Source organism: Notolepis coatsorum (genome assembly GCF_963971535.1).
Source record: "Notolepis coatsorum genome assembly, chromosome: 19".
In the NCBI taxonomy this organism is placed as follows: domain Eukaryota; kingdom Metazoa; phylum Chordata; class Actinopteri; order Aulopiformes; family Paralepididae; genus Notolepis; species Notolepis coatsorum.
The window spans coordinates 18,303,630-18,329,692 of record NC_140183.1 but is presented as its reverse complement, the minus strand read 5'-3'; the positions used below and the strand labels follow the sequence as shown (position 1 = coordinate 18,329,692).

Genomic DNA, 26,063 nt, shown 5'->3' with positions numbered 1-26,063 from the left:
ACAAGAAGATGGATAACAATTTTCTCTCTGTGCGTTTAGTAGAAAGTTATCCAGCTGCAAGCAAGCCTAGCTTAGCACAAATGAATGGAAGCAGATATGAACCACTAGCCTAGCTTAAAACTCAGGGAGAGGTGTTTTTGTAGAGGCAGAAACCGACTTGCAATCGGCCACTACAGTTAGTTTGTAATGTTCTTGTTACTGGTTCTTACCACCATGGGACAATGGTTAGATTGTAATGTTCTTGTTACTGGTTCTTACCACCATGGTTCAATGGTTAGGTTGTAATGTTCTTGTTACTGGTACTTACCACAATGGTTCAATGGTTAGGTTGTAGAAGATTAACTGCAGTATTATACTAAAGATCTCTCCCTCCCCTTCCCCCTCACTCAGGACGAGCCAACATAAGCTGCCGGTCAACTAAAGGATTTAACCATGGACCCCCCTGAGGAGCGTCCCAATATCACGGCTCAGGACGGGAGCCAAGTCATTGGCCACACCTTTGTTAACTGCCAGTTTGGAGGCCCAGTGGATGCCAGTGTGAACTCTCAGTCAGGTAGTCCGAAACCCCTTCAATTTCTCTGAAATTGCCTACCGCAGCTTTAATTAATTATACAACCACTACAACGGAAAATAAGTATTGCCATAGGGGCGACAGTGGGTCAGGAGGTAGAGTGGTCGTCTGGTAATCGGAAGGTTCCTGGTTCGATTCCCGCTCCTCTCGGGCAGTGTGTCGAAGTGTCCTTGAGCAAGACACTTAACCCCTAACTGCTCCCGATGAGCAGGTTGGCACCTTACATGGTTGCCTCTGCCGTCTGTGTGTAAATCAATACGTAAAATGTGAGGAACAAATTGTAAAGCGCTTTGGATAAAAGTGCTATATAAATGCAGCATTTACCATTTTGGTGTTTTACAAAGACAACTTTTGTTTTTAATGAGAGCGAGAACCATTTACACAAAGCCTGTTGTCCCCGAACTTCATTTAGAATTTAGAATCAAGTAATGAGCTAAAGAGGTTAAAATTACTGTGAGCCAAATTCTACCGTGAATTTGTGGTAAAATAAACATGTTACCCTCTTATTTCCTGTTATTATATAGGTGAAGTGAAGCCTCACACTGATTCTACTACTGGTGAGTTATTGGTATTCCATCCTATTACTCTTTCAGTGTCATCAAAGATCATCTTGACAGTGCATTGAAAGAACTCAAGACAATTCATTAAAACATTGAGCAAATTACATTTTGTTCTTTTAACTCCTCAGATCGAAGAGGGTCATGCCGAGGTAAACTTAAGTGGTATTTGTCCAGGAAGTGTCACAGTTTATACGAAGGAGGAGCTAAGAAAGGAAAGTCCAAACTGAACCAAACATTCTCAGGGCTCCACATCGCAAAGAACCAAGACTTTCCCAATGAGCACGAAATGAAGGAAATTGAACTGGCGTGGAAGATGACTCCTGTTGAAGGTGCCTCCGTGTCCTTCAAGGACCTCTATGAGCCGTTACCTGGGGAAGAGGAACCACCCAGACTCGTGCTGAGCACTGGAGTCGCCGGCATTGGCAAAACCATGGTTGTACTCAAGTTCACTCTGGACTGGGCCGAGGATAAAGCCAACCAGCACTTTGAATTTGTCTTCCTGTTTAGCTTCAGGGAGCTCAATCTCCTTGACCCCAAACGGGAGTTCAATTTGACTGAACTTATCCATCATTTCTTTGTGGAGATGGAAGGCGCTGGGATATCTGATTACAGCGAGTTCAAAGTCCTGTTCATCTTGGATGGACTGGACGAGTGCCAATTCCCTCTCAACTTCTCAGACAACATGATCTGGAGGGACAGCACGGCTCCTACCTCGGTGGACGTGCTGCTGACGAACCTCATCAAGGGAGAGCTGCTCCCCTCCGCCTCTGTCTGGATCACCTCCCGGCCAGCTGCGGCCCATCAGATCCGTGAGTACGTCGACCTGCTGACAGAGGTGAGAGGGTTCAGCGACCCGCAGAAGGACGAGTACTTCAGGAAGAACATCGGTGATGAATGTCTGGCCAACAGAATCATCGATCACATCAAGTCGGTGAGGAGCCTCCACACCATGTGCTACATTCCGGTCTTCTGTTTGATGGCCGCCTTCGTCCTGGAGAAACTCTTTCGCATTTCACAGTGCGAGGAGATCCCCAAGACGCTGACTGAAATGTATTTATACTATCTAGCTTTCCAGATGAAAAGGAAGCAACAGACACCAGAGCACTCTGTGAACAAGAGTCACACCAAGCTAAATACAAAACCCAAACTGAATAGGGGATACATAATGTCACTGGGAAGACTAGCGTATGAGCAGCTGACTAAAGGTCAGTTCATCTTCTATGAAAAAGACCTGAAGAGGTGTGGTATCGATGTCAGCGATGCCTCTGAAGTCTGCACCCAGATTTTCAGGCAAGACCCTGGACTGCATAAAGACAACGTCTATTGTTTTGTGCACACTAGCATTCAGGAGTTCCTCGCAGCCTTGTATGTCCATCTCTCTTTCCACAACGAGGGAGCAAATGTGATGGGAAAAGACTTTAAGGCAAAATGTTCAGCTATTTTCAACAAATCCGCTTTCCTCAAGAGTGCTGTCAAGGCAGCTTTAGAGAGTAAGAATGGCAACCTGGACCTCTTTCTCCGCTTTCTCCTCGGCCTGTCGCAGGAGTCCAATCAGAATCACTTACACGAAGAAGGCCTACTGATGAAGGCAGGCGGCCACGTTCACAGTGATGAAAAGATAAAGAGCTATATCAGAGACCACATCAAGAGGAATCCCTCCGCAGACGGATGCATCAATTTGTTCCACTGCCTCAATGAACTGAAAGACTGTTCTCTGATAGAGGAGATCAAAAGCATCTCAAAGAGACACCTCTTGCCTGAACAGCTGTCAGCCTTGGTCTTTATAATGCTGACATCAGGGGAACAGGATCTTGAACAGTTCAATCTGCATGATTTCTCCGGTTCGGGAAAGGAAGAAGAGGCCCTTCTGAGGTTGCTCCCATTGGTCAAGGTTTCTAAAATCAGCAGGTATTGTGAATTTAAATGCACTTCCTTCCATATGAAATTACACCATAGAATATACAGGTATTTCTAGATGTATGACCTAGACCACCTGCGCCCGCAGGGACCACGTGAGTCGCCCGCAGGGACCACGTGAGTCGCCCACAAGGCATGTTCTAAAAATAGTACTAGTCACTATGAAGCTACATAAAGAAAAATTGCCTTTATTTTTTAACATTAAATATCTTTGGGACCGTTTGTGATAAAGACTTGCTTTAAATTGTAACCGAAATCTCTCCGCCAAAATTGAGAGTGGATCTCTCCATCGCCCACAGGCTGAGTGGCAGTGCATAGAAGTAAGGCATAGAATCTTGAAATAGCTAATCGAAATGTTAGAAATGGTCACGTGGGCTGGGAGAACCAATGGTAAATTCCTATAATTTCTCAATAGTTCAAAACGCCTAAATATATTTGTCCAAAAAACAATAATTCCCTGGTAAACTTTATTTATTTTATAAAATGGTATCTTAATTTATTATTCATTTTTAAAGGATCTATGTAGGCCTGACGGTAAGGTGATCTGTGCAACTATGTTACTCAGTAAGTTTGCCTCAAACAAGTAGCCCTTCGTACTGCTCAGTATCCTTGAAGTAGCTCTCAGTTTCAAAAAGGTTGGTGACCCCTGTCCTAGACATACTTTATGTACTGGCAACTTTGTTTCAGTTTTATTGTATTCTATTCATGGAAACTACAGCATATACAATTATTAAAAGAAATAGGAGATGTATTAGTTTCACAATAATTGGAGCAATTGGCCATGAAGGTGTTAAAGGGATAGTTCAGATTTTTGGAACCCTGGTCCTATTTCTTACTTACCAATGGTAATGTTGATTGGTAGAGTCCTTTCTCTGCACAATCCATGCTGTTCCTCATTCCAACTCCGGCTATTTAGCCACAAATGCAAAGTAAATGTGGTCAAGCTCCTGTCTTTACAAGCTGACGGACCCCCTTTTCTTCTACTGTGCTCTAAACTTTAAAGCACCAATTCCATTAACTAGTGGTCGAAAAAGCTCCATTTGATACCTTTAAAGGTGCAATAGATAACATTCGACCACTAGATGTCGGACTAGAGCACCAGCATGTTATCTAATCAGGTGCATTCCATGTGAGGAAATGGGAAGTAGGGAGGGGTACATGCCTTCAACATCTAAACAACAACATTAATTTTGGACCCACTAAAATCTTTGCAATTATAAATTCATTAACCAATACCAATTATTTTGGGGAAAGCAATTTCATTCTGCACCTTTCTAAAAGCCTTTCTTAACTCATTCCGCGCTGGAGGCCTAGAGCATCTTAGTTCCTACCACGCCAACGCTCTAAAAGATAGGAATAAGTGGCAGTGTTTGCAGGGCTATATATATATTCTATATTATAGCTATGGATACAATACTATGGCCCATTTGACATCAACTATCTATCGTTCAATATGTGAAAAAGAATGAAATCTTCCATCAATACGTTCGCGTGTTATACCGTGGGGAATATAAGTATAGTTTTAGAGTGATCCTGTCTAATCCCAGAAAACGACGATATGCAGCAAAACGGGAATTTCACTAAAAGCGTTGCCGTTTCTCGCCTGGACACGATACTATTTCCAAATCAAATGTATATAATAGGTATTATGTTTCATCATGAATCCATGAAAGGGGGGGGGGGGGTCGTTTTTTGATGCTTTGATAGTCACCAACGGCATATGTTGTGGAGTAACGTTACACACACACGTTGAGATCAAGGTCAAATCATCGTTGGATCAAAGCAGGATTGATATAATTGAGTCCTTACCTTCACTAGGAGGTACCCCAAAAAGAATATTCCAATTGTCTGATCGTGAGTCCAATTACTGGTGTCCATCGTGTCGCCAACATAATCCACCACAACAGATGCATTGAAGGCATTTGACACTTCTCAATGCGATCGGGATACCCGCTCGCCTCGCCTGACAAAGAAAAGTGCACCCGGAGACATTTGATCGTTGCACAGGCCAAGATATAAGGTTTCAAAGGGTGCTCTATACTGCCACCTGGGTGGATGCGGCCGGTATTGCACTTTGGCATTCTCAGGATGATTCCCCATGTTAACCCCGAGTCCGTGTGCCTGTAATGAATGGAAACATCGAAAAAAAATAACGATGAAAACCCGACTATACTCGGGTCTGGCGCTGAACGGTCGTGGAGATAACCCGACTATCCTTGGGTCTGGCGTCCAAAGAGTTAAGATAATAAATACATTAATAATAATAATAATAATAATAAATACAAATGTTATCTATAACAGCGGTTCTCAACAGGGGTGCCTTAAGATTACTATTTTTTTTTTTTTTTTTTTTTATTACAGAAAATTATCACTAAAGTGCTATCTGTTGCAGCTGCACTGTTTTCCATGAAAATACCATATTTGGATAAGTTTGACCATTTCTCAAAATCTGAAAATCATTATTTAATAAAACACAGAAAAGGATCACCAAGTTACTCTGGATAAAAAAATACTTTACAGACAACATTGAGAGTGATCCTGGCGCTGCTCTGATGGCTGCCTCTCTGATCGCTCCGACGAGACTGTGCTTTATTTTGTTAATTTTTATAGTATTAGGAGTTTTATTTGCACCAACTGTTGGTGCATTATATGTGTATGACCGTCAGTCAATCATTGACATTGGATTAAGAAAAACTTACCGTTTGGATTGCTCTCTGGATCGGATCGCTGAACAGCAGAAATGGCCCGCCGAGATCCTTTGTTATGCCGGCCATGGACAAGACCACCAGAAGCCGCCGCGAAGACGAGGAAAAAGGGCTGGGATCCGAAACAGGCTGAGGTCCAGACGACACCGTACACCACTTCCCAGTATATTGCTAGCCAATGTACAATCAATAGACAATAAACTGGATGACATCCGAGCAAGGATTCAATATCAAAGAGACGTTAGGGACTGCAATGTCCTTTGCTTCACCGAAACATGGCTAACACCGGAGGTTCCAGATCACGCGATTCAACCAGCGGATCACTTCTTTATCCATAGGAAGGATCGGACACAATCAGAGTCCGGTAAACAACGTGGTGGAGGTATTGCCTTCATGTTTAACAAAAATTGGAGTGATCCAACGAATGTGAAGGAATTATCCAATCACTGCTCCCCAGAACTGGAATATATAACCATCAAGTGTCGTCCTTTCTTCCTCCCGAGGGAGTTAACGGCGATCATCCTGGTCGGAGTGTATATTCCACCGCAAGCCAACAACAACGCCGCGCTCTCCAGACTACACGACGAGGTAAACAATATACAAGCGACGAACGTTAACGCCGCCATTTTAGTACTGGGAGATTTCAATAGCGCCAATCTGAGAAAGGTATTGCCTGATTTCTACCAGCATGTGACTTGCAACACCAGAGGCGGTAACATCCTAGATCACTGTTACACGCAATTTAAAGGTGGCTACAAGGCTCATTCTGATAGTGGCTTTGGCAAGTCAGATCACGCATCCATTTTCCTTACACCAAAGTACAGACAAAGAATTAAAAGTACTCCCGTAGTCTCGCGAGAGGTGCAGAAATGGGATGTGACGTCAGAGGATACACTAGTGTCAGTGTTTCACAACACAGACTGGATTGTATTCCGCGACACAGATAACATTAATGCCTACACGGAGACAGTGCTGGACTATGTCTGTACTAGGGTGAAAGAAACAATCCCCACTACCAAAATGAAAGTTTACCCAAATCAAAAACCCTGGGTAGACAAATCCGTCCGTGAAGCTCTGAGAGAGCGCACCAAAGCATACAATGACGGCCTAGTGGCAGGCAACATGAACGACCACAAGGTGGCGCAACACAACGTAAGGAGGACAGTGTCAGAGGCCAAACGGCGCTACAGGGATAAAATTGAACTCCAGTTTGAACAAGCTGACTCTAGAGCTATGTGGCAGGGGCTCAAAACGATGACAGACTACAAAGGCGCCTCCCTCAAACTGAACAGTGACATCTCCTTAGCAAACGACCTCAATACCTTCTATGCGAGGTTTGATGCTGGTAATAACAACACCAGCTCACAAGCCTCGGCAATGGGGGGGGGGGGGGGTCGGCTGCTGATGGAGGCGCAGTGTTCAGGGTAACAGAGCATGAGGTGAGGCGGACCTTTAAAAAAGTGAATATCAGGAAGGCAGCAGGTCCGGACGGCATCCCCGGCCGCGTCCTAAAAGTCTGTGCCGACCAACTGGCCCCAGTATTCACTGACATATTTAACCTGTCCTTAGAACAGGCTGTCATCCCCACCTGCCTGAAGAAGTCCACTATTATCCCTGTACCCAAAAAATCCAAGCCTGCTTGCCTCAACGACTACCGCCCTGTAGCTCTCACCTCCATAGCCATGAAGTGCTTTGAGAAGCTAGTAAAGGGCTACATCTGCTCCTCCCTCCCCATCAACATGGACCCCCTGCAATTTGCATACCGCCCCAACAGGTCCACGGAGGACGCCATATCCCATGTGCTGCACACAGCAGCATCACACCTGGACAAGAGGCAGGGGAACTATGTGAGAATGCTATTCATCGACTACAGCTCGGCATTCAATACCATAGTCCCCTCCATACTCATAGCCAAGCTCAGGGACCTGGGCTTGGGCTATGACCTCTGCCAGTGGGTCTTGGACTTCCTGACTGGCAGACCCCAGGTGGTGAGAGCAGGCAACTGCACCTCCTCATCCATCACCCTCAACATAGGGGCCCCCCAGGGCTGTGTTCTGAGTCCCCTCCTCTACTCCCTGTACACACACGACTGTGTGGCTCAGCGGAGTAGCAATACAATCGTCAAATTTGCTGACGACACAGTGGTGGTGGGCCTGATCTCTGCCAACGACGAGAGGGCCTACCTGGAAGAGGTCAAGGTCCTGGCGGGATGGTGCCAGGAAAACAGCCTCTCCCTGAACGTCAGCAAAACAAAGGAGATGATTGTGGACTTCAGGAGGTCGGGGGTCAAGGACTACAGCCCCCTCAGCATCGACGGGGCACCGGTTGAGAGAGTCAACAGCTTCAAGTACCTCGGAGCCCACATATCCGAGGACTTGAAATGGACCATACACATTAACAGTGTGGTGAAGAAGGCACGACAACGCCTCTACTTCCTCAGGCGCCTAAGGAAGTTCCAAGTCAGCCAGAAGATCCTTAAGAACTTCTACTCATGTACAATAGAGAGCATCTTGACCGGCAACATCACCTCCTGGTTTGGGAATAGCACTGCAAAAGACCAAAGCAGACTACAAAGAGTGACACGTTCAGCCGAACGCACAATTGGAGGGGGGCTCCCCACCCTCCAGAACATTTACTACAAGCGTTGCAAGGGGAAGGCTAAGAGAATTATTAAGGACTCGAGCCACCCGAACAACTGCCTCTTTGAACTGCTGCCGTCAGGCAAGCGATACAGGAGTCTCAAGGCGAGCACAGAAAGACTCAGAAGTAGCTTCTATCCCCAGGCCATCAGGCTGCTAAACGAACAATGAATGAACACTACACAACAACAACCACCAAACACACATAGCACACACATCCACACGCACACACTCACTTTAAACAAACACACTGTAGCACCCACTACACACACTTTATAGCACACACCCACTTTAAACAAACACACTGTAGCACCCACTCCCCACACTTTATATTTATGGATGAAGGATTGCACTACAACTCGTACACCTTACTGTAAATTGTACCTAAAATTGTACCTCATCCCATTTCTGCTTTGCACTAGATAGTACTGTACATTAGTACACTGCATAGTTGTGTATTGTATATTATATGGTAACTCAGAACATTGTACATATGTCTATACCGAACAACTGTGACCTCATTTTCTTCTTCTAAATTCATGCTATATTATGTTATTATGTTATTTGATACTATCTTGTCTAGCACAGTCTCTGGAGCGTAACAGTAAGAAGCATTTTGTATGAAAGTATTCTGTACTTCTGTATGACAACTATTAAAGAACTTGAGAACTTGAACTTGAACTTGAGACAAAGCTTCCTGACACATCTCCATCCAAACTCTTGGAAGAACTCATTGAAATCTCATCTGATACCACCTGGAGAGCTAGTTTGAGAGTGTGGTGCTGAGTACAAAGTATCTCATGATGCAGCAGTTAAGGTGTTGATACCATTCAGCACCACATATGTGTGAAGCTGGCTTTTCATCCATGACAGCTCTGAAAACAAAATATAGGGCCAAGTTGAGCCTTGAGGATGACATGTGTGTTGCCTTGTCAAAGATCTCCCCACGTATTGACCGTATTATTAGCCAGCAGCAGCAGACCTCGCATTGAGCTAGAAATGTCCACTGAGTGAACGAGTGCTTATTTTCTGTATTTATTTATATTTTTTGAGAAATGGTAACTTGGTGATCCTTTTCTGTATTTAAAAAAAATACATGATTTTCTGTTTTTGAGAAATGGTCAAACTTATCCAAATATGCTATTTTTATGGAGAACAGTGCAGCTGCAACAGATAGCACTTTAGTGATCCTTTTCTGTATTTAAAAAAAAACATGATTTTCAGTTTTTGAGAAATGGTCACACTTATCCAAATATGCTATTTTTATGGAAAAGTGTGCAGCTGCAACAGATAGCACTTTAGTGAACATTTTCTGTCATTTTATTTAAAGAAATATGCTATTTGATTTACTACTACAAGCAGTGTAATGTCAACAGTACTAAGCCATTTAGACCTGAAACACCTGTTAATAATGCATTATATAGCCTGCATATACACACAAATGTGTTTCCCGGTCTCTTAAATAAACATTATTTTGAAAGCAAGCACTTTTGTCATCATTGTAGCAAAAAAGACAGGACTGGAATTTTTTTTATCATATGTAGGGGTGCCCTGGAATATTTTATTGAACACAGGGGTGCCTTGGCAGCAGAAAGGTTGAGAACCCCTGATCTATAGCACCTTTTAAAACTGAAAAACAATTCTGTATGAAAAATATATACATTGGTCACAGTACTCAGTATATTTAAGGTGTGTGGGTGTGGGTGTATGTGTTTGTGTGGTGTGTGGTGTGGGTGGGTATTTGTCTAATTCAGGTTAGACGAATGTGCTCTCGGATGGCGATCCTGCAAAGCACTGGCCCCGATCCTCAGCTCAAAGTCTTCAAGTCTGAGAAAGCTGGACATGTCTCGGAACATCTTAACGGACGCAGGGTTTCAGCTGCTGTGTGAGGGCCTGCAGGACACAAACTGCCAACTGGAGACGTTGAGGTAGGATTATCAAAATGCTATTTTACTCCATGACAGACATACTAAAATATAACGTGACTTTAAACAGCTATTGTACTTGCACCATTATGAAAGGCTTTCAGTCATATAATTTGTTGAAAGGGTCAATTGAACGGTTTGAACTCTTACACTGAAGAACGATATAAGTCTGTTTTAAAAATGTTTGGAAAGCTCATGTATTTCCAGTTGTGAAGTCTAAATCACTTGGAGTGTGAATGTGATCTATAACAAGAAACTACTCAACCTCTACTGTCTTTAACTATGAATGATCACAACACTCTAACTTACCATTAGTACTCAACCTCTACCGTCTTTAACTATGAATGCTCACAACACTCTAACTTACCATTTATAGATAATAAAGTACTCAACCTCTACTGTCTTTAACTATGAATGAACACAACACTCTAACTCACCATTTATAGATAATAAAGTACTCAACCTCTACTGTCTTTAACTATTTAATGATGAATGACACTTTCATTTACCATTTTTAGACAACGTTTGAAAACATTGTTCCTCTGGGAACATAAAACGTATGGTTATTCGTCTGTGTTACTCAGTTCTCTTTTGGAGCTGCTATCAACCTGGACTCAGGTAGCACTTTATCTTACAGTATCTTACACACATCCAGTCCAGTTTAATCTTCATGACATACAATTATACAAGACACAGTGAACATAATTTAATTTACTACAGTATAACGTAAGGTTATAATAAATAATAATAATTAATTTTATTTATATAGCGCTTCTCAATGACCCGTCCCGAAGTCGCTGAAGTCGAAGTCGTTATCCTATAACCCTAGTTATGAGTATAGCGAGCGCTCTGCTCTATTGGAACTATCCCTTTATCCATTCTAATAATGAAGAACTTTCTCCACATGCACACACCTATTTACCTCCACCTGGCCACACCCACATCCGCTCCTATATAAGCGGCGTCGTGGCCACACAATCAGCTCCTTCCCAAGTCTTTCACCACCGAAGGCAAAGACCACGGGGTCCTCAGTGAGTCAGAGCAGAGCGCTCGCTATACTCATATAACTAGGGTTATAGGATAACCTTACGTTATAGATCGTATAGCTTTACGCTCTGCTCTATTGGAACACAGGAGCTGAGCAGAGCGAAAAGCTCGACAGATGTACCCGCTGAGGCCCCCTACAACCATCAGAACCGGGGAGGACCCGAGCCCCCCGGTCCTCCCTAGTGGAGGACGGGAGGGATATCGGATCCGACTGTGCAAAGAGGGTTTAGCACCTCAAACGCACAGGGTGAGCAGACCGTGGGACTTACCTTCGTTCAGAAGGACCCGCGACCACTTGGGCGCGCATCCCACATGCCATCAGGGAACGGACGGGAAGCAAAAAAAAAATTTCACAGCCCCCAACATCACAGGTCGAAGGTCAAGAACCCAACCCTGTGGCAAGGCTGCAGCAGCGGAGCGAGGAGGAGGTCCCAGCCCTAGGACAACCTGAGGACTAGGACCCCCCGAAGAAAGGGCCTGGTGAGGCCAACAAAGCCGCGGCATCGAGACCCCACCAGACGGTCACTGGTGACACCACCCCCCACATCGCCAGCGTATCGGACAGGGCCCAAATCAAGAGCACGCCCTTCCCCCCTTGGCACGCCGCTCTGAAGCACTCTCCTCAAGAGGCTACCCCCCCACAACACTGCAGGGCCAGTCGGCGTGCCGGGGAGACAACCCCCAAGGAGGTTGATCCCTCAATCCAGGCAACAGGCCCCAAGAGCAGAACTCGACCTGTGCCTGGAGCACTGGGGACTAGACAGGCGCCTAAAGGGTCTACTGCAAGAACAGTATCCCGGCGGAAGGGGTGTTCGGTATGCTGTGCACCATGTCATAACCTCCACAAACCCGACCCCCCAATCTAGCGGGGTCGAGGTTCAAAGAAGAGGCTGACACAATTGGCAGACGTCATGAAAGATGCAGGGGCATACTCTCGGGCAGACGGGGTCAAGCCCGGCCTCCCCCGAGAGTCGACTCTGCTACCAACACACCGGAGAACCAACCACACCCCTATGTTTAGTTTAACAGGAGGCGGTTGTTCCCTTAACCCACAAAGAAAACTCAGAAACATAACTGCGTGTATACACAGGCTATACAAGCAGCACAAGTGTTTCAGTTTTCAAAGGGTTAACCCAGGCCAACAGGTCGACGAGAACGAGTTCGGACCTGGGCCCGGCGGACCGGGACCTACACAGGGATGCCTAGAGGAGTTTGACAACAACCTCCCGACAGCCCCCTCCCAGCCCCGTCCTAGCAGTGAGGGAGGGGTGAAACAAATGGAGAGGGACCAAGCCCCCTAACACAGCGCAAGGTACAACACAGTATGGACCAAGCACGTCACTGTTAAGGGCTACCCGTGGTGACATACCTATGACACACACATCCATAACATCAATCCCCACGACGCCCGGGCCGACCCGGCATTTCCCCCCCGGAAAAGCACAAAGTCCTTCAGGGTACCAGAACAGCAGATCGGCGCCCCGGCGGACAACGGGTTAACTGACCTGGTCCGGCGCGACCAGAACCAGTCCCGTGTCCTAGTCACGCCGCCATCCCCAGTCCTAAGAGTGGGGTAGGTACGCGTGTCGATCCAAAACATCACAGAGGGCGCTACCAAGACGGTCAGAACACCCCATGGGCGTGAGACCCCTCCGCCAATGCTTTGATCTACTACGTCATCTCCCCCCAGAGATGAGCGTGAGTCGTCGAGACTAACCTAGTACACTGGCGCTCGGAAGAGATAAAATCTCCATCCCAGTCGCTCGTATAAAAAACTCAGTTTTTATAAATGAGCAACCAAGGCGCGCCAGCCCATGCGTGGTTCCACACTGAAAGCACCCAGGGCCAGCGCCATGTACACGTCGAGACCCAAAACACATCAATGGTAATCTTAACAAGAAACCAGATAACGTTCCCTCCACGCCGCCTGGGACTAGCGGCAGGAAGCTGGCCAAAAAGACACAGATATGGGTCCCATATGACGCGTCTGAGGGAAAAAACCCTGTCAACACCGCTCTGTATAAAAGAGGGGAGACAGGGAACCCCCAGAGAGACCTCCCACGTGAGTAATAATTGAAAAGATATATGTAAACATTGAGCCACGTGACCAAAAGCTCAACACATGCAAATAGAGAGCAGAGCAGAAAACAAACCGTTTCCAACACACCGCATCACCCAATCTTGACAATGACAGTGGTCCACAATATGGAGCCTGAAAAAACTCACGGAAGTCTCATGACCAATAAAAACGCGCCCAGTGACGTATTCTATGGCCGGGGAAATTCCGTGACCCACCTGTCCAAATATGGCGTGGGACCAGGGAACCCCCCCCTGTCTCCGGCTGTCTCGGAGCAATGACCGGAGTGTTGAACGTCCCGTGATTAAGACGGGGAGGACGCAACCCTCTTTGCGCCGCCCCTGTGCCTCAAATAGATTCGCTATCAGCTCTATGTTTAATCTTTCAAAATGTTCAGTTGCTATCGCTATCAGCTCTATCTTTAATTTTTCAAAATATTCAGTTGCTATTGTATGCACTCATCTGTGTTTCACTACACACATGAGTGCATGCTTACCACTGTCAGTCTGCAACACTATATACTATCACCGACATCTAAGAAGGGAGATCCCCCCTTGAATGGCCCTTCTAAGGTTTCTCTCCTCCACACTGCCTGTGGTGCTTTTTTCCCTATTGTTAGGTTTTAGTGAGTTTTTCCTTACCTTCGCGTGGGGTATGTCTGGGAGTGTTTGCATTCATTCATTTATTTGCATTTATCTTAAATTTGTTGGACCTTATGGTGTTCTTGTTTGGTTCTTGACTTATTGTTATGTTTCTTCTTGACTTGTTTAAAGAAGACGTGTCCGGCCCATGGGGACATTAACGTGTGTTGTCGGGCCTTACAAATAAATTTGATTTGATTTGATTTGATTTCCCCACCCTGTGACACGCTGACCCCACAGTGGTTTGGACAGTGGTTTGGACCGGGTCAGGCACGACCCCCTCCACGACAGATTTTTTTTGAATTTAATGAACCTGTACGTGCAATTTCCTGCAATATAGAGCCTTCAATCTTGACCAATAAAGCTGCTCTTTTCACTATAAAACTCAGTTAACCATAACGTAGTTATGGTTAGATTTATATATTGGGGGGGGATATATCATATTTTTCATATAATCAAAAAGTGGTGGAGCAAGATCATACCTTTGCTCCCCCAAGTTCAATAGTGGGAGAGCAGAGATGCTCCGAATGCTCTTATGGCCAGGCGTCTATGATTCACTGATACAAAGTAAAATAGTGCAGTACAATAAAATAGTTAGTAAAATTGAATAAAATAATGCAATAGTGCATTGCAATAAAATAGTTATCATCGTATTTTTTCGGGAGGCCGGTAAGGGGTGCATTACAGTAGTCGAGTTGGCTTGAGATAAAGGCATGGATCTGGTTTTCAGCGTCCTTTTGATTTATAAATGGCCGTACTTTAGCTATGTTTCTAAGGTGGAAGAATTAAGTTTTTGTCAACTTGTTGATTGTGATTTAAAGCTTAGGTCTGAGTCTACCATAACACCAATACTTAACTCACTCAAATACAGTTAGCAGCTGGATAGACCACAGATGGAAATTAGCTTCTGCTAAATCTGGTGCAAACATATTTTCATGTAACAATGATGAATTGTAATTTTTTTTTTTTTTTTTTTAATAGATTCTGGGCTTTTCAGAATACATCCGGGGCTTGAGCCCAGGTAGCCACCCCCTAGCTCCGCCCCTGGTCGTGCCCAACCAGTCGATTGCGATCGACCGGTAGATCGCGCGCTGGTTTCAAGTAGACCGCGAGATTATTTTGGAAAATCATTTAATTTTATTTGATTTGGAGGGGAGGACAACACACGTTCGAGCAGTCCTGTGTATAACAGGCAGTCGGCAGCCTGAGCCAATCGATACCGTCTACATTCCGTACATTCCGGACCGCCAGGAGCAGCTCCAACGCCGCCTCCGACGAGCTGCCGGATAGCACCAGCGTCAGCGCCGCAAGCAGAACCGGAGCAGCCAAAAGACCAAAAACATATAATTTCCATGAAGAGTGGGAAGAGGCTAACTTTTTTGTTTATTTCAACGCAAAATCAGTCTGTCTGATTTGCAAACAAACCGTGGCTGTGCCGAAAAAGGGTAATTTGGAGCGGCATTATACAACGATGCACAAGAAACACTGCGCGCAACTTTCCTCACATGCAAGCAGAACTTCAACGACAGGGTGAGGACACCACACAGTTTGATTGCACACATTATGAGGAGCAAGTTCAAAGCATCTTGTCAGAGTTTGATAAGCGCTTCACAGACTTTTCAATACTTGAACCTGTTGCAAGCTACATGTGTTTTGCATTTGGAACTGTAGATGTGGATGACATCACATCCAAAGTGGCCACACTGTTTAATCTGGACAGCCATGCTGTGGAGAACGAGATCCTCACACTTCAAACTGACATTGAGATTAAAGCCAGGGCAACACAAGGGATGAAGGCAGAGTTCTGGGAGCTACTTCTGCGGCCTGAGAAGTACCCCAACCTCAGGAGATGTGCCATGAACTTAACAGCATTTTTTGGATCAACCTACCTGTGTGAGTCTGCTTTCTCTCACATGAAGAGATCATCAAGTCCAAGTACAGAACCACATTGACAGATGACCATCTTGTGGACTGCCTGAGGCTTGCAACCTGCTCCTACAACCCAGACTTTGAAAAACTAGCTACCTCTTCCCAGTGCCAGAGTTCTCACTATATGCCATATAATATTTTCTGTCATGTACATATTGAATGGGTAATACTATTACTACTAATATAGCCTTATGCACCTTATGACACTGTGAATATATTTTTCAGTTAGTTAGATAGTCAATTATATTGACCTATTTGTTTACACTGCTTGTGTTGTTTTTACTACCTGTACCCCCTTCCCCCATGCTGCTATTATGCCTGAATTTCCCCAAGGGGATCAATAAAGGAATATCTTATCTTATCTTAGCCGAGAGTAGGACAAATTTGGGCTGGTAGCTCTCGGCTAGGTGGCAAATTAAAAAGTAGATCTTGGTTCAAAAAAGGTTGGGCACCCCTGGTCTAGACCCTCCGACGGTGAAGACATTATCTCAAAGATACAATGTCAACGTAGCTCCTTTCCAACAACTATTTCGGCACTAAACTTAAAGTGGTGTATACAGACCCTTTACGGTGGTGAAAATAGGGAAGGAGCTGTTAGTGTGGCCACGACCCCGCTTATGTAGAGGAGCGGATGTGGGTGTGGCCAGGCGGATGGGTGTGTACATGTGGAGACAAATTATTCATTGTTAGATTGGATAAAGGGATAGTTCCACTAGAGAGCAGAGCGTAAGCTATACGATAATATAACATACAATTATACAAGCCACAGTGAACATACATGACTACAGTATAACGTAAATTATACCCAGTCGTTTTGAGAAACTAATTTCTACCATGAAACACATTTCAATGACTGTAACTCTTCTTAACTACCTATAGTTTGTGGGACTGTAACCTCACAGTGACTGGCTTTAGATGTCTGGCCTCAGCTCTGAAGTCAAACCCCTCACACCTGAGAGAACTGGATCTGGGTGATAATGAACCAGGAGATGGTGGAGTGGAAGTGCTGGCTGCTGCATTAGAAGATCAACACTGTCAACTGGAGAAACTTGAGTAATATATCTCTTTTATATTTACTGTATTTGAACAAAGACTTAGAATTATTATTGTTAATTATATTACTGTGATATTTAACCTCTTAAGCCCTAGCCATATTTTCAGAAAATCCGCCTAAAAATACATACAGTACCAAAGTAAATGGAAGATTGCTCCACTTCTACAAGGTCCATTTGCATGTTCTTGGTATCTAGGGACATCTATGGATCTCAGGGAATGTATTCCCAGTGTCAGACATATTGTGTCTGTTACTAGGCTTGAGTACATTTTAATGAACCAAAGGAGAATATCAATTCTATTTTCTTTTACATTTTTTTCTTTCATATTTGACTGTGAATAACACCATGCTAAAAATGACCAGACATGAAAAACTGCAACTGAGCTCGTTCAGTACCTTCCTGAGATCAAGTGTACAAAAAAGCTAAGTAAATTAATAAAGGGAAGATGATTAAACAGAAGGTTTTGTAGATACAATTCTGCCATCCGAACACATGTAATGGCAGAGTTCAATCTGGATTTAGTATCACCAGGCGTGCAGCAAGAACTGTAAATGAAATCTACTGTAAATAGTTACTTTTTTATTATGAGATTCTTCTGCCATTTTGTATCAGATTGCAATGCAGTTTTTTGCTAGAAATTCACAAAAAGGTAGATAAACTAACTGCGTTCTAATTTATGCCAATAACGTTCAGTTTTGTGGTAGATAATCCCAAAAAATAAGATAAATAAAAAAGATTATCCACAAGTAAATTGATTGACAGGAGCTGGCTTGAGCAGGGTAGTGTCGTTTTACGAAATTCCAACGCAATTCGAAAGTAATGGGTCTTCTCTCATATGACTACAAACAAAATGGCGGCACAGATTTTTTTGCGTCTATATTCGCCTGTTCCAAATACATTTCCAGAACTCATATTTCACTAATAACACTTTAACCTATTGGTAAACAAACGTATTGCTGAAAATATACACTATGACTGCTGTTTTGACAGGGTTAGGGTCTTTACTCTTGGCTACATTTGAAACAAAATATAACATTGGGGCAGCGGTGGCCCAAAGGTTAGAGAAGCGGGTTTGTGACCGGAAGGTCACCGGTTCGATCCCCCGGACCGGCAGGAAAAATCTGGGCTGCGGAAGTGAATGAATAACTCGCTCCCATACCCTTAACACCAACCGCTGAAGTGCCCTTGAACAAGGCACTAAACCCCCACTGCTCCAGTGGAGTTGCTCAGTGGCCAACAGTGTCAGTCTGTGGTTGTACTGGGCAGCTCCCAGGTGTGAATGGAACTGTGAATGTGAAGCAGGGCGTAGCTGAAAAACAGCATCCGTGCTCAGCGTATCTACCCTGGGTAAATAAAGGTTAAATAAACATTAATTCATGCAGTCTGTAGATATGGATTTATGACGTGATGTCATTTGCAGTCCGCCGACAGACCGCTCGGGCTAAAGAGGTTAAAGACTCATTGTGTAAGATTTCCCTTCATTTGAAGTGTACAGTAGGCTCAACCATCTACAATTATATGAAGATGTGTAATTTAGCCAATGAGTCTACATGGTCCTCATTCCAAATGCTGTAAAATCGTCCACAGTTCATGTGACATGTTAGTTTATGATGATCAGATTCAGAATCTCCATTATTAATGTTTATGGTGTTATGTACAGGCTACTTTAACAGTTACTACAGTATAAATGACTACCTAGATACTCTAATAACACAACAGTTTTGCTAAACATATTTTTACCATGAAGCACATTTCAGTAATATACTGTAAGGATTGTAACTCTTCTCAACTATCTGTAGTTTGTCACTGTGTGGACTCACAGAGAGTGGCTTTAGACGTCTGGCCTCAGCTCTGAAGTTAAACCCCTCTCACCTGAGAGAACTGGACCTGATGTGTAACAGACCAGGAGATGGTGGAGTGGAAGTGCTGGCTGCTTCATTAGAAGAACAACACTGTCAACTGGAGAAACTTGAGTAATATATCTCCTTTCAAAAGTTCAACCCACACACTGACAAAAGACACAATAAAAATATGTTTCCAATGAATTCCATAGAAATCGATAGTTTATTAGCAATGACCTAACAGCCTGATGCAGGCGGCTTGGGGAGGATGCACATGGAGCTGTGTGCTCCTGGGCAGGTGTGCTCAGCGGGGATTGGATGAGGGAAGGGTAAGAAAAGGGGACATTTCACAAGAGTGCTCATCTCTAACCTTTAGAGTAGGCTCTGAAAGAGGACCTTTCACAAGAGCACTGCCTCTAACCGTTAGAGTAGCCTCTGAAAGAGGACCTTTCACAAGCCTGTTGCCTCTAACCGTTAGAGTAGCCTCTGAAAGAGGACCTTTCATAAGACTGCTGCCTCTAACCGTTAGAGTAGCCTCTGAAAGAGGACCTTTCACAAGAGCACTGCCTCTAACCGTTAGAGTAGCCTCTGAAAGAGGACCTTTCACAAGAGCACTGCCTCTAACCGTTAGAGTAGCCTCTGAAAGAGGACCTTTCACAAGACTGCTGCCTCTAACCGTTAGAGTAGCCTCTGAAAGAGGACCTTTCACAAGACTGCTGCCTCTAACCGTTAGAGTAGCCTCTGAAAGAGGACCTTCACAAGACTGCTGCCTCTAACCGTTAGAGTAGCCTCTGAAAGAGGACCTTTCACAAGACTGCTGCCTCTAACCGTTAGAGTAGCCTCTGAAAGAGGACCTTTCACAAGACTGCTGCCTCTAACCGTTAGAGTAGCCTCTGAAAGAGGACTTTTCACAAGACTGCTGCCTCTAACCGTGAGAGTAGCCTCTGAAAGAGGACCTTTCACAAGACTGCTGCCTCTAACCGTTAGAGTAGCCTCTAAAAGAGGACTTTTCACAAGACTGCTGCCTCTAACTGTTAGAGTAGCCTCTGAAAGAGGACCTTCACAAGACTGCTGCCTCTAACCGTTATGGTGCTCCCATAGTCGAGCGGACCGTACACAGAGCAGACTCCCGCGGGCTCAAAGCTGACCCAAAGGGTACTCAAAGCAGACCCAACGCAGAGTCCAAGTGCGAAGCTCCTATTTTCTGACGCGCGGACGTCCACTGCGCCCACTTGGTGTCACACAAACTGGCGCGAGGTGTAAACTGGTGTAAACTGGCGCGAGACATGTAGGAAATTGGTCCGCGGAGATCCGCTCGACTATGAAAGCTCAAAGAGTCCAGTGGACCTCCGCAGAGTCCAGTCCGTGTACAGTCCGCTCGACTATGGGAGCACCGTTAGAGTAGCCTCTGAAAGAGGACCTTCACAAGACTGCTGCCTCTAACCGTTAGAGTAGCCTCTGAAAGAGGACCTTTCACAAGACTGCTGCCTCTAACCGTTAGAGTAGCCTCTGAAAGAGGACCTTTCACAAGACTGCTGCCTCTAACCGTTAGAGTAGCCTCTGAAAGAGGACCTTCACAAGACTGCTGCCTCTAACCATTAGAGTATAGCCTCTGAAAGAGGACCTTTCACAAGACTGCTGCCTCTAACCGTTAGAGTAGCCTCTGAAAGAGGACCTTCACAAGACTGCTGCCTCTAACCGTTAGAGTATAGCCTCTGAAAGAGGACCTTTCACAAGACTGCTGCCTCTAACCGTTAGAGTAGCCTCTGAAAGAGGACCTTCACAAGACTGCTGCCTCTAACCATTAGAGTAGCCTCTGAAAGAGGACCTTTCACAAGAGCACTGCCTCTAACCGTTAGAGTAGCCTCTGAAAGAGGACCTTTCACAAGAGCACTAGCTCTCTCAATGCTAGAACTACTTACGGTAGCTATGTGTATCCATCATATTCAATGTTTCTGGCTCTAGAAAACAGCATCAATTTAGAATGACTATCTAGATACTACAGTAATAACCCTACAGTTTAAAAAGAAAATTTGCCATGATGAACATTTCAATTATATAAGGAATATAACTCTTCTCAACTATCTGTAGTTTGTCAGAGTGTAGACTCACAGAGAGTGGCTTTAGACGTCTGGCCTCAGCTCTGAAGTCAAACCCCTCTCACCTGAGAGAACTGAAGCTGAGCCGTAATCAACCAGGAGATGGTGGAGTGGAAGTGCTGGCTGCTGCATTAGAAGATCCACACTGTCTACTGGAGAAACTTGAGTAATATATCTCCTTTTATATTTATTGCATTTTAACCAACCATGACGATTATTTTAAAAGTGTAAGAGTGTAAGGGTTTCCAATCATTTGAACTGAGAACCATGTAGACTCAACCATGTATAATTAGTTTTGTGCCGGTGCAAGGCCGGCGGAGTCGCAGGCCCGGGCTGATTCACAATTTTGTTGGGCGCAAGGCAAAATCTTCATGTGCAGATTGCCCATGGACTGGGACAAAAAAATCGGCCCTGGCATATAAATTACCTCCTAGATACGCTAAGAACCCTGCCGTTTTGAAAAACACATGTTCACTGCATTTAAGTGATATTTTAATTACAGATACCCCAGTAATAACATTACAATTGAATTAAATTAAATTAGGCTTGAATGGGTAACACTCACCAATAAGCCACCCGTCTTCAACAGCGTCACCATGGACACAAAGGCCCACAGAACTGTTCTGCACTATCAGCAGATTATCTGTACATTTGTGTCCCGGGTAGCAGACTCTACTCTGTCTGCAAATAGCCTGCCATATCTGTGACAAGTCTTCCGATAACGCAAGATTATCCATGCTGCATTCATTCGGAAAGACCTATTCTAAATGCTATTTATAGGGTTTGACAATAATTACACTCATTTCTCTATTTTACAATTAACTATAATTAATTATGAGTCATACCGAACACGTCTTTGTTGGAACTCTAATGCATGAAAGCTTATTCCGTCCGTCTGCAGTCTTCCAATTCTACCACTTGGTGACATGCACGCACGGTCCGAGCTGTGCGTAGATATACGCACAATCTCAAGCACACGTTCAAATGGATAAATCCTACACTTTGCTTAGAAATTATCATACGCAAGTTTACGCACATATCTGTGCATATGCAGCATTGATAAATGAGGGCTTAGGAGATGGTAGAGTGGAAGTGCTGGCTGCTGCATTAGAAGACCCACACTGTCAACTGGAGAAACTTTTAATATATGTCCTTTATATTTACTGAATGCTAACCAAGATGTAGCACTTGTGTCACTGACAGTAACAGCTGTTCGCCACGGACCAGTTCTAGATTCGAATGAGGAGAGGAGTAATATACCCAGTTAAAGGAATAGTAGACCAGAGACAAGGTTATAACAGTGACCGGTATTTTATTCTCAACAGCAGCGCTAGCTAGACAATTGCAATACATACAGTGAGTAACGTGAGGTAGTGTGAAATATCCCTTTTTACGTTCTTTCTCTAACCACTCCTTCTTTCAGGAGGGTTAGTTCGATATCATGTTATAGGTTGATTGGATCAACACATTTGGTTCGGTTCGACTCCTTCTCTCAAGAAGGTTAGTTCGGTATCAGGTTCTAGGTTGATTGGATCAACACATTTGGTTCGGTTCAGACGTCTCTGAGGTTATCACTAGCTAAAAGCTAGGTTTAATGTAAAATGTAAATGTAAATGTTTGAAATATCAGTAGTTCAAGTATCTTACTGGGTGCATTGACCCTTTAACTCTCCCTTTTTACTAGAGAAATATCAGTACCCATATATACAATGTGCATCAATCAAATACAAAATACAATATCAAACTACAAAATGTGCAACAGGGTCAAAAGCCCTTGGAAGTCCTTGTGTTCAAGTTCAATCAGTTCGTATCATAGAAAAGGATATATAGGTCCTTGGAAGTTCTTGTGATTCAAGTTCAATTAGTTTCGTTAATTCCTGATCCACTTCCTCACTGGGAATGAGGAAGGTAATTCACAATCCTACCAGATTGTTGAGGCAACAGGGGGTAACAGATCAGGCTCCTGGGAACCCTTCCCGGGGGTGGGAACGGGGTGGTAGAAAACCTGGCCTGCATAACAGGCATTCAGAAAATAAAAGCTATTTACCATCTTTCATTGCTTTATCATCTTTTCATTGCTTTTAGAATGAATAATCAATCAGGCTACTTTTGGCTATGCTAAGCTAAAGTAGGCTACAATATCACAGCACGTGGGAACGTCCATTTGACTTATGCTAATTTAGGCTAAAGTGCACTAGCACATGGAAACATTCCTCACATTCCATATTAACTCTCAAAAGCAGTCGAAATGTATATAGACCATGTTCTTATCATACAGCATATCAATACAATTATAAGTACTTCTGAAATGGTTTCTTTCTAGTTTTCATTTAACCAAATTGAGCTTGGAGCTTCGGTAGCATGACTCAGGATGAAGCTACATTATTAGCTAGCATACAGTTCGCGACGTGGCTCGTGTCGTGCGGATAACGTTGTTAGCAGATTAGCATTGAGCTAGCGATTTTATACATTCGACAATGAAACAGCACAATATTGATGAAACTCACCAAAACCGCCTCTGGAAGTGGTATGTTCTTTAACAGCAACAACCTCTTCGGTTTTGTAACTGGGGGAATCTTTTATGACTGTTTGATAACTATTTCGTGGTGCTAGTTGATTTCGGTTCTATCAGCATTCAGTATCTGGTCATTCTCCGTCAATCTCTAATCTCATCTGCGTGAGGCGAGGCGCAAACTGCACACCTAACTCACGTTCTGAGGTAACTTAAAGGGGCAGTGAGGCAATTCAAAGGATTTGGTCAAAAGCGTTGTTAACCTCACATGAATATACATATAACCCAACCCAATAACATTAACTATTTATGTTCTTATTCAATGGCATTAACTATTTATGTTCCTATAACTAAATAGTTATGAATCTGAAACCTGGGTTACAAAGACATAGCTGCTATTATTAATTACAGTATATTACTGTGATATTCAAAGACTCATTGTGTAAGATTTCCATTCATTTTAAATCAGGTCTGTGTACAGTAGGCTCAACCATCTGCTGAAGAAAAGCATGCAATTTAGCCAATGAGTCTACATGGTCCTCATTCCAAATGCTGTGAAATCTTCCCCAGCTCATGTGAAATGTTAGTTTATGATGATCATATTCAGAATCTCCATTATTAATCTTTATGGTGTTGTGTACTGTACACAAATATATACAAGTTACTTTAACAGTTACTACAGTATACACTACAGCTGTAGACTACCTAGATACTCTAATAACACAGACGTTTTGCTAAACATATTTTTGTAATGAAGCACATTTCAGTGATGTACTGTAAGGATTGTAACTATTCTCAACTATCTGTAGTTTGTCAGGGTGTGGACTCAAAGAGAGTGGCTTTAGATGTCTGGCCTCAGCTCTGAAGTCAAGCCCCTCTCACCTGAGAGAACTGGACCTGAGTTATAATGAACCAGGAGATGTTGGAGTCGACGTGCTGGCTGCTGCATTAGAAGATCAACACTGTCAACTGGAGAAACTTAAGTAATGTATCTCCTTCATATTTACTGTTTCTTTTTTACAAAGACTTGACTGCTATTATTACTTATATCACTGTGATATTTTAAGACTCATTGTGTAAGATTTTCATTTATTTGAAATGAGGTATGTGTACACTGCCTGTCCTTGAGCAAGACACTTAACCCCTAATTGCTCCTGATGAGCAGGTTGGCACCTTGCATGGTTGCTTCCACCATCGGTGTGTGAATGTGTGAGTGAATGGGTAAAATGTGAGGAACAAATTGTAAAGCATTTTGGATAAAAGCGCTATATAAATGCATCCATTTACCATTTACCATTTACAGTAGGCTCAACCATCTGCAATAGACCTATCTCAAACCCTGCCCTCTTTTCTTGATCCTCCAATCACAACTGTCGCTTACCTCGGACAAACTTTGTTTGGGCAGGGTTTGAGATAGGTCTATTGCAGATGGTTGAGCCTACTGTAAATGGTAAATGGTAAATGGATGCATTTATATAGCGCTTTTATCCAAAACACTTTACAAATTGTTCCTTACATTTTACCCAAACTTTGTTTGTCCGAGGTAAGCGACAGTTGTGATTGGAGGATCAAGAAAAGAGGGCAGGGTTTGAGATAGGTCCATTATGCAGACATAAAGTCAATGAGTCTACATGGTCCTCATTCCAAATGCTTCCACAGCTCATGTGAAATGTTAGTTTATGATGATCAGATATCGAATCTCCTTCATGGAAAAGCGTTATTAATGTTTATGGTGTTATGTACACAAATGTGAAGCACATTTCAGTGATATAAGGATTGTAACTCTTCTCTTATCTGTAGTTTGTCAGGGTGTGGACTCAGAGAGAGTGGCTTTAGACGTCTGGCCTCAGCTCTGAAGTCAAAACCCTCACACCTGAGAGAACTGAAGCTGGGTGGCAATAAACCAGGAGATGGTGGAGTGGAAGTGCTGGCTGCTGCAATAGAAGATCAACACTGTCAACTGGAGACACTTAAGTAATATATCTCCTTCATATTTACTGTTTTTTGACCATGCTTTAGCTGCTATTATAAGATACGATATGATAAGATATTCCCTTATTGATTCCCTTGGCGAAATTCAGGTGTCATAGGGGAGGGGGGAGGGCAGGTACAGGTATGGGCAGGTTAAGAGCACCTTTTCGGGCCAATTTTGGGATTCAAGAACGGTTCCTTCTCTGGCATTTGCTCGTAGCTAATAGCAGGATTTAGGAGCACTGAAGAGCAGTCGTAAGTCGGACAGAGTGTTCTTAACACTTTCAGTGCCGGGCCGTGTTTTCCTATTTACCCCGTTGAGTGCCACCATCCACGGCCAATGTTAACGTTAATATCGCCTAATCTATGTTTTAAATTATGGCTATGTGTCTAATCTGCCCGTCGCTTATCAAAGACTCATTTTCCAGTCAACATTGGCGATTGTATTTTTATCGCTTCATTTCCGTTGGATAGCATTTTGAAAATCACCCGTTTTCCGGGGAAAAACAACCCATGCCTATGATAATCGCCTTTTACTGGAATATTCCAGAACGTTGTAATTTGTCGGCCTATTT

At 43.8% G+C, this 26,063-nt stretch overlaps 1 protein-coding gene across 1 annotated transcript; it reads left to right on the top strand.

The window, feature by feature from the left end:
* Positions 1 to 432: 432 nt before the first annotated feature.
* Positions 433 to 24,504, top strand: LOC311246404 (protein NLRC3-like; the record flags this gene model as incomplete). The annotated part of the gene is made up of 5 exons (XM_084336561.1): positions 433 to 553; positions 1,260 to 2,898; positions 10,147 to 10,320; positions 16,891 to 17,064; positions 24,327 to 24,504. The coding sequence occupies 5 exons, from the start codon at positions 433 to 435 to the stop codon at positions 24,502 to 24,504; spliced, it is 2,286 nt and encodes a 761-aa protein (XP_084192687.1).
* Between the last annotated feature and the right edge of the window lie 1,559 nt (positions 24,505 to 26,063).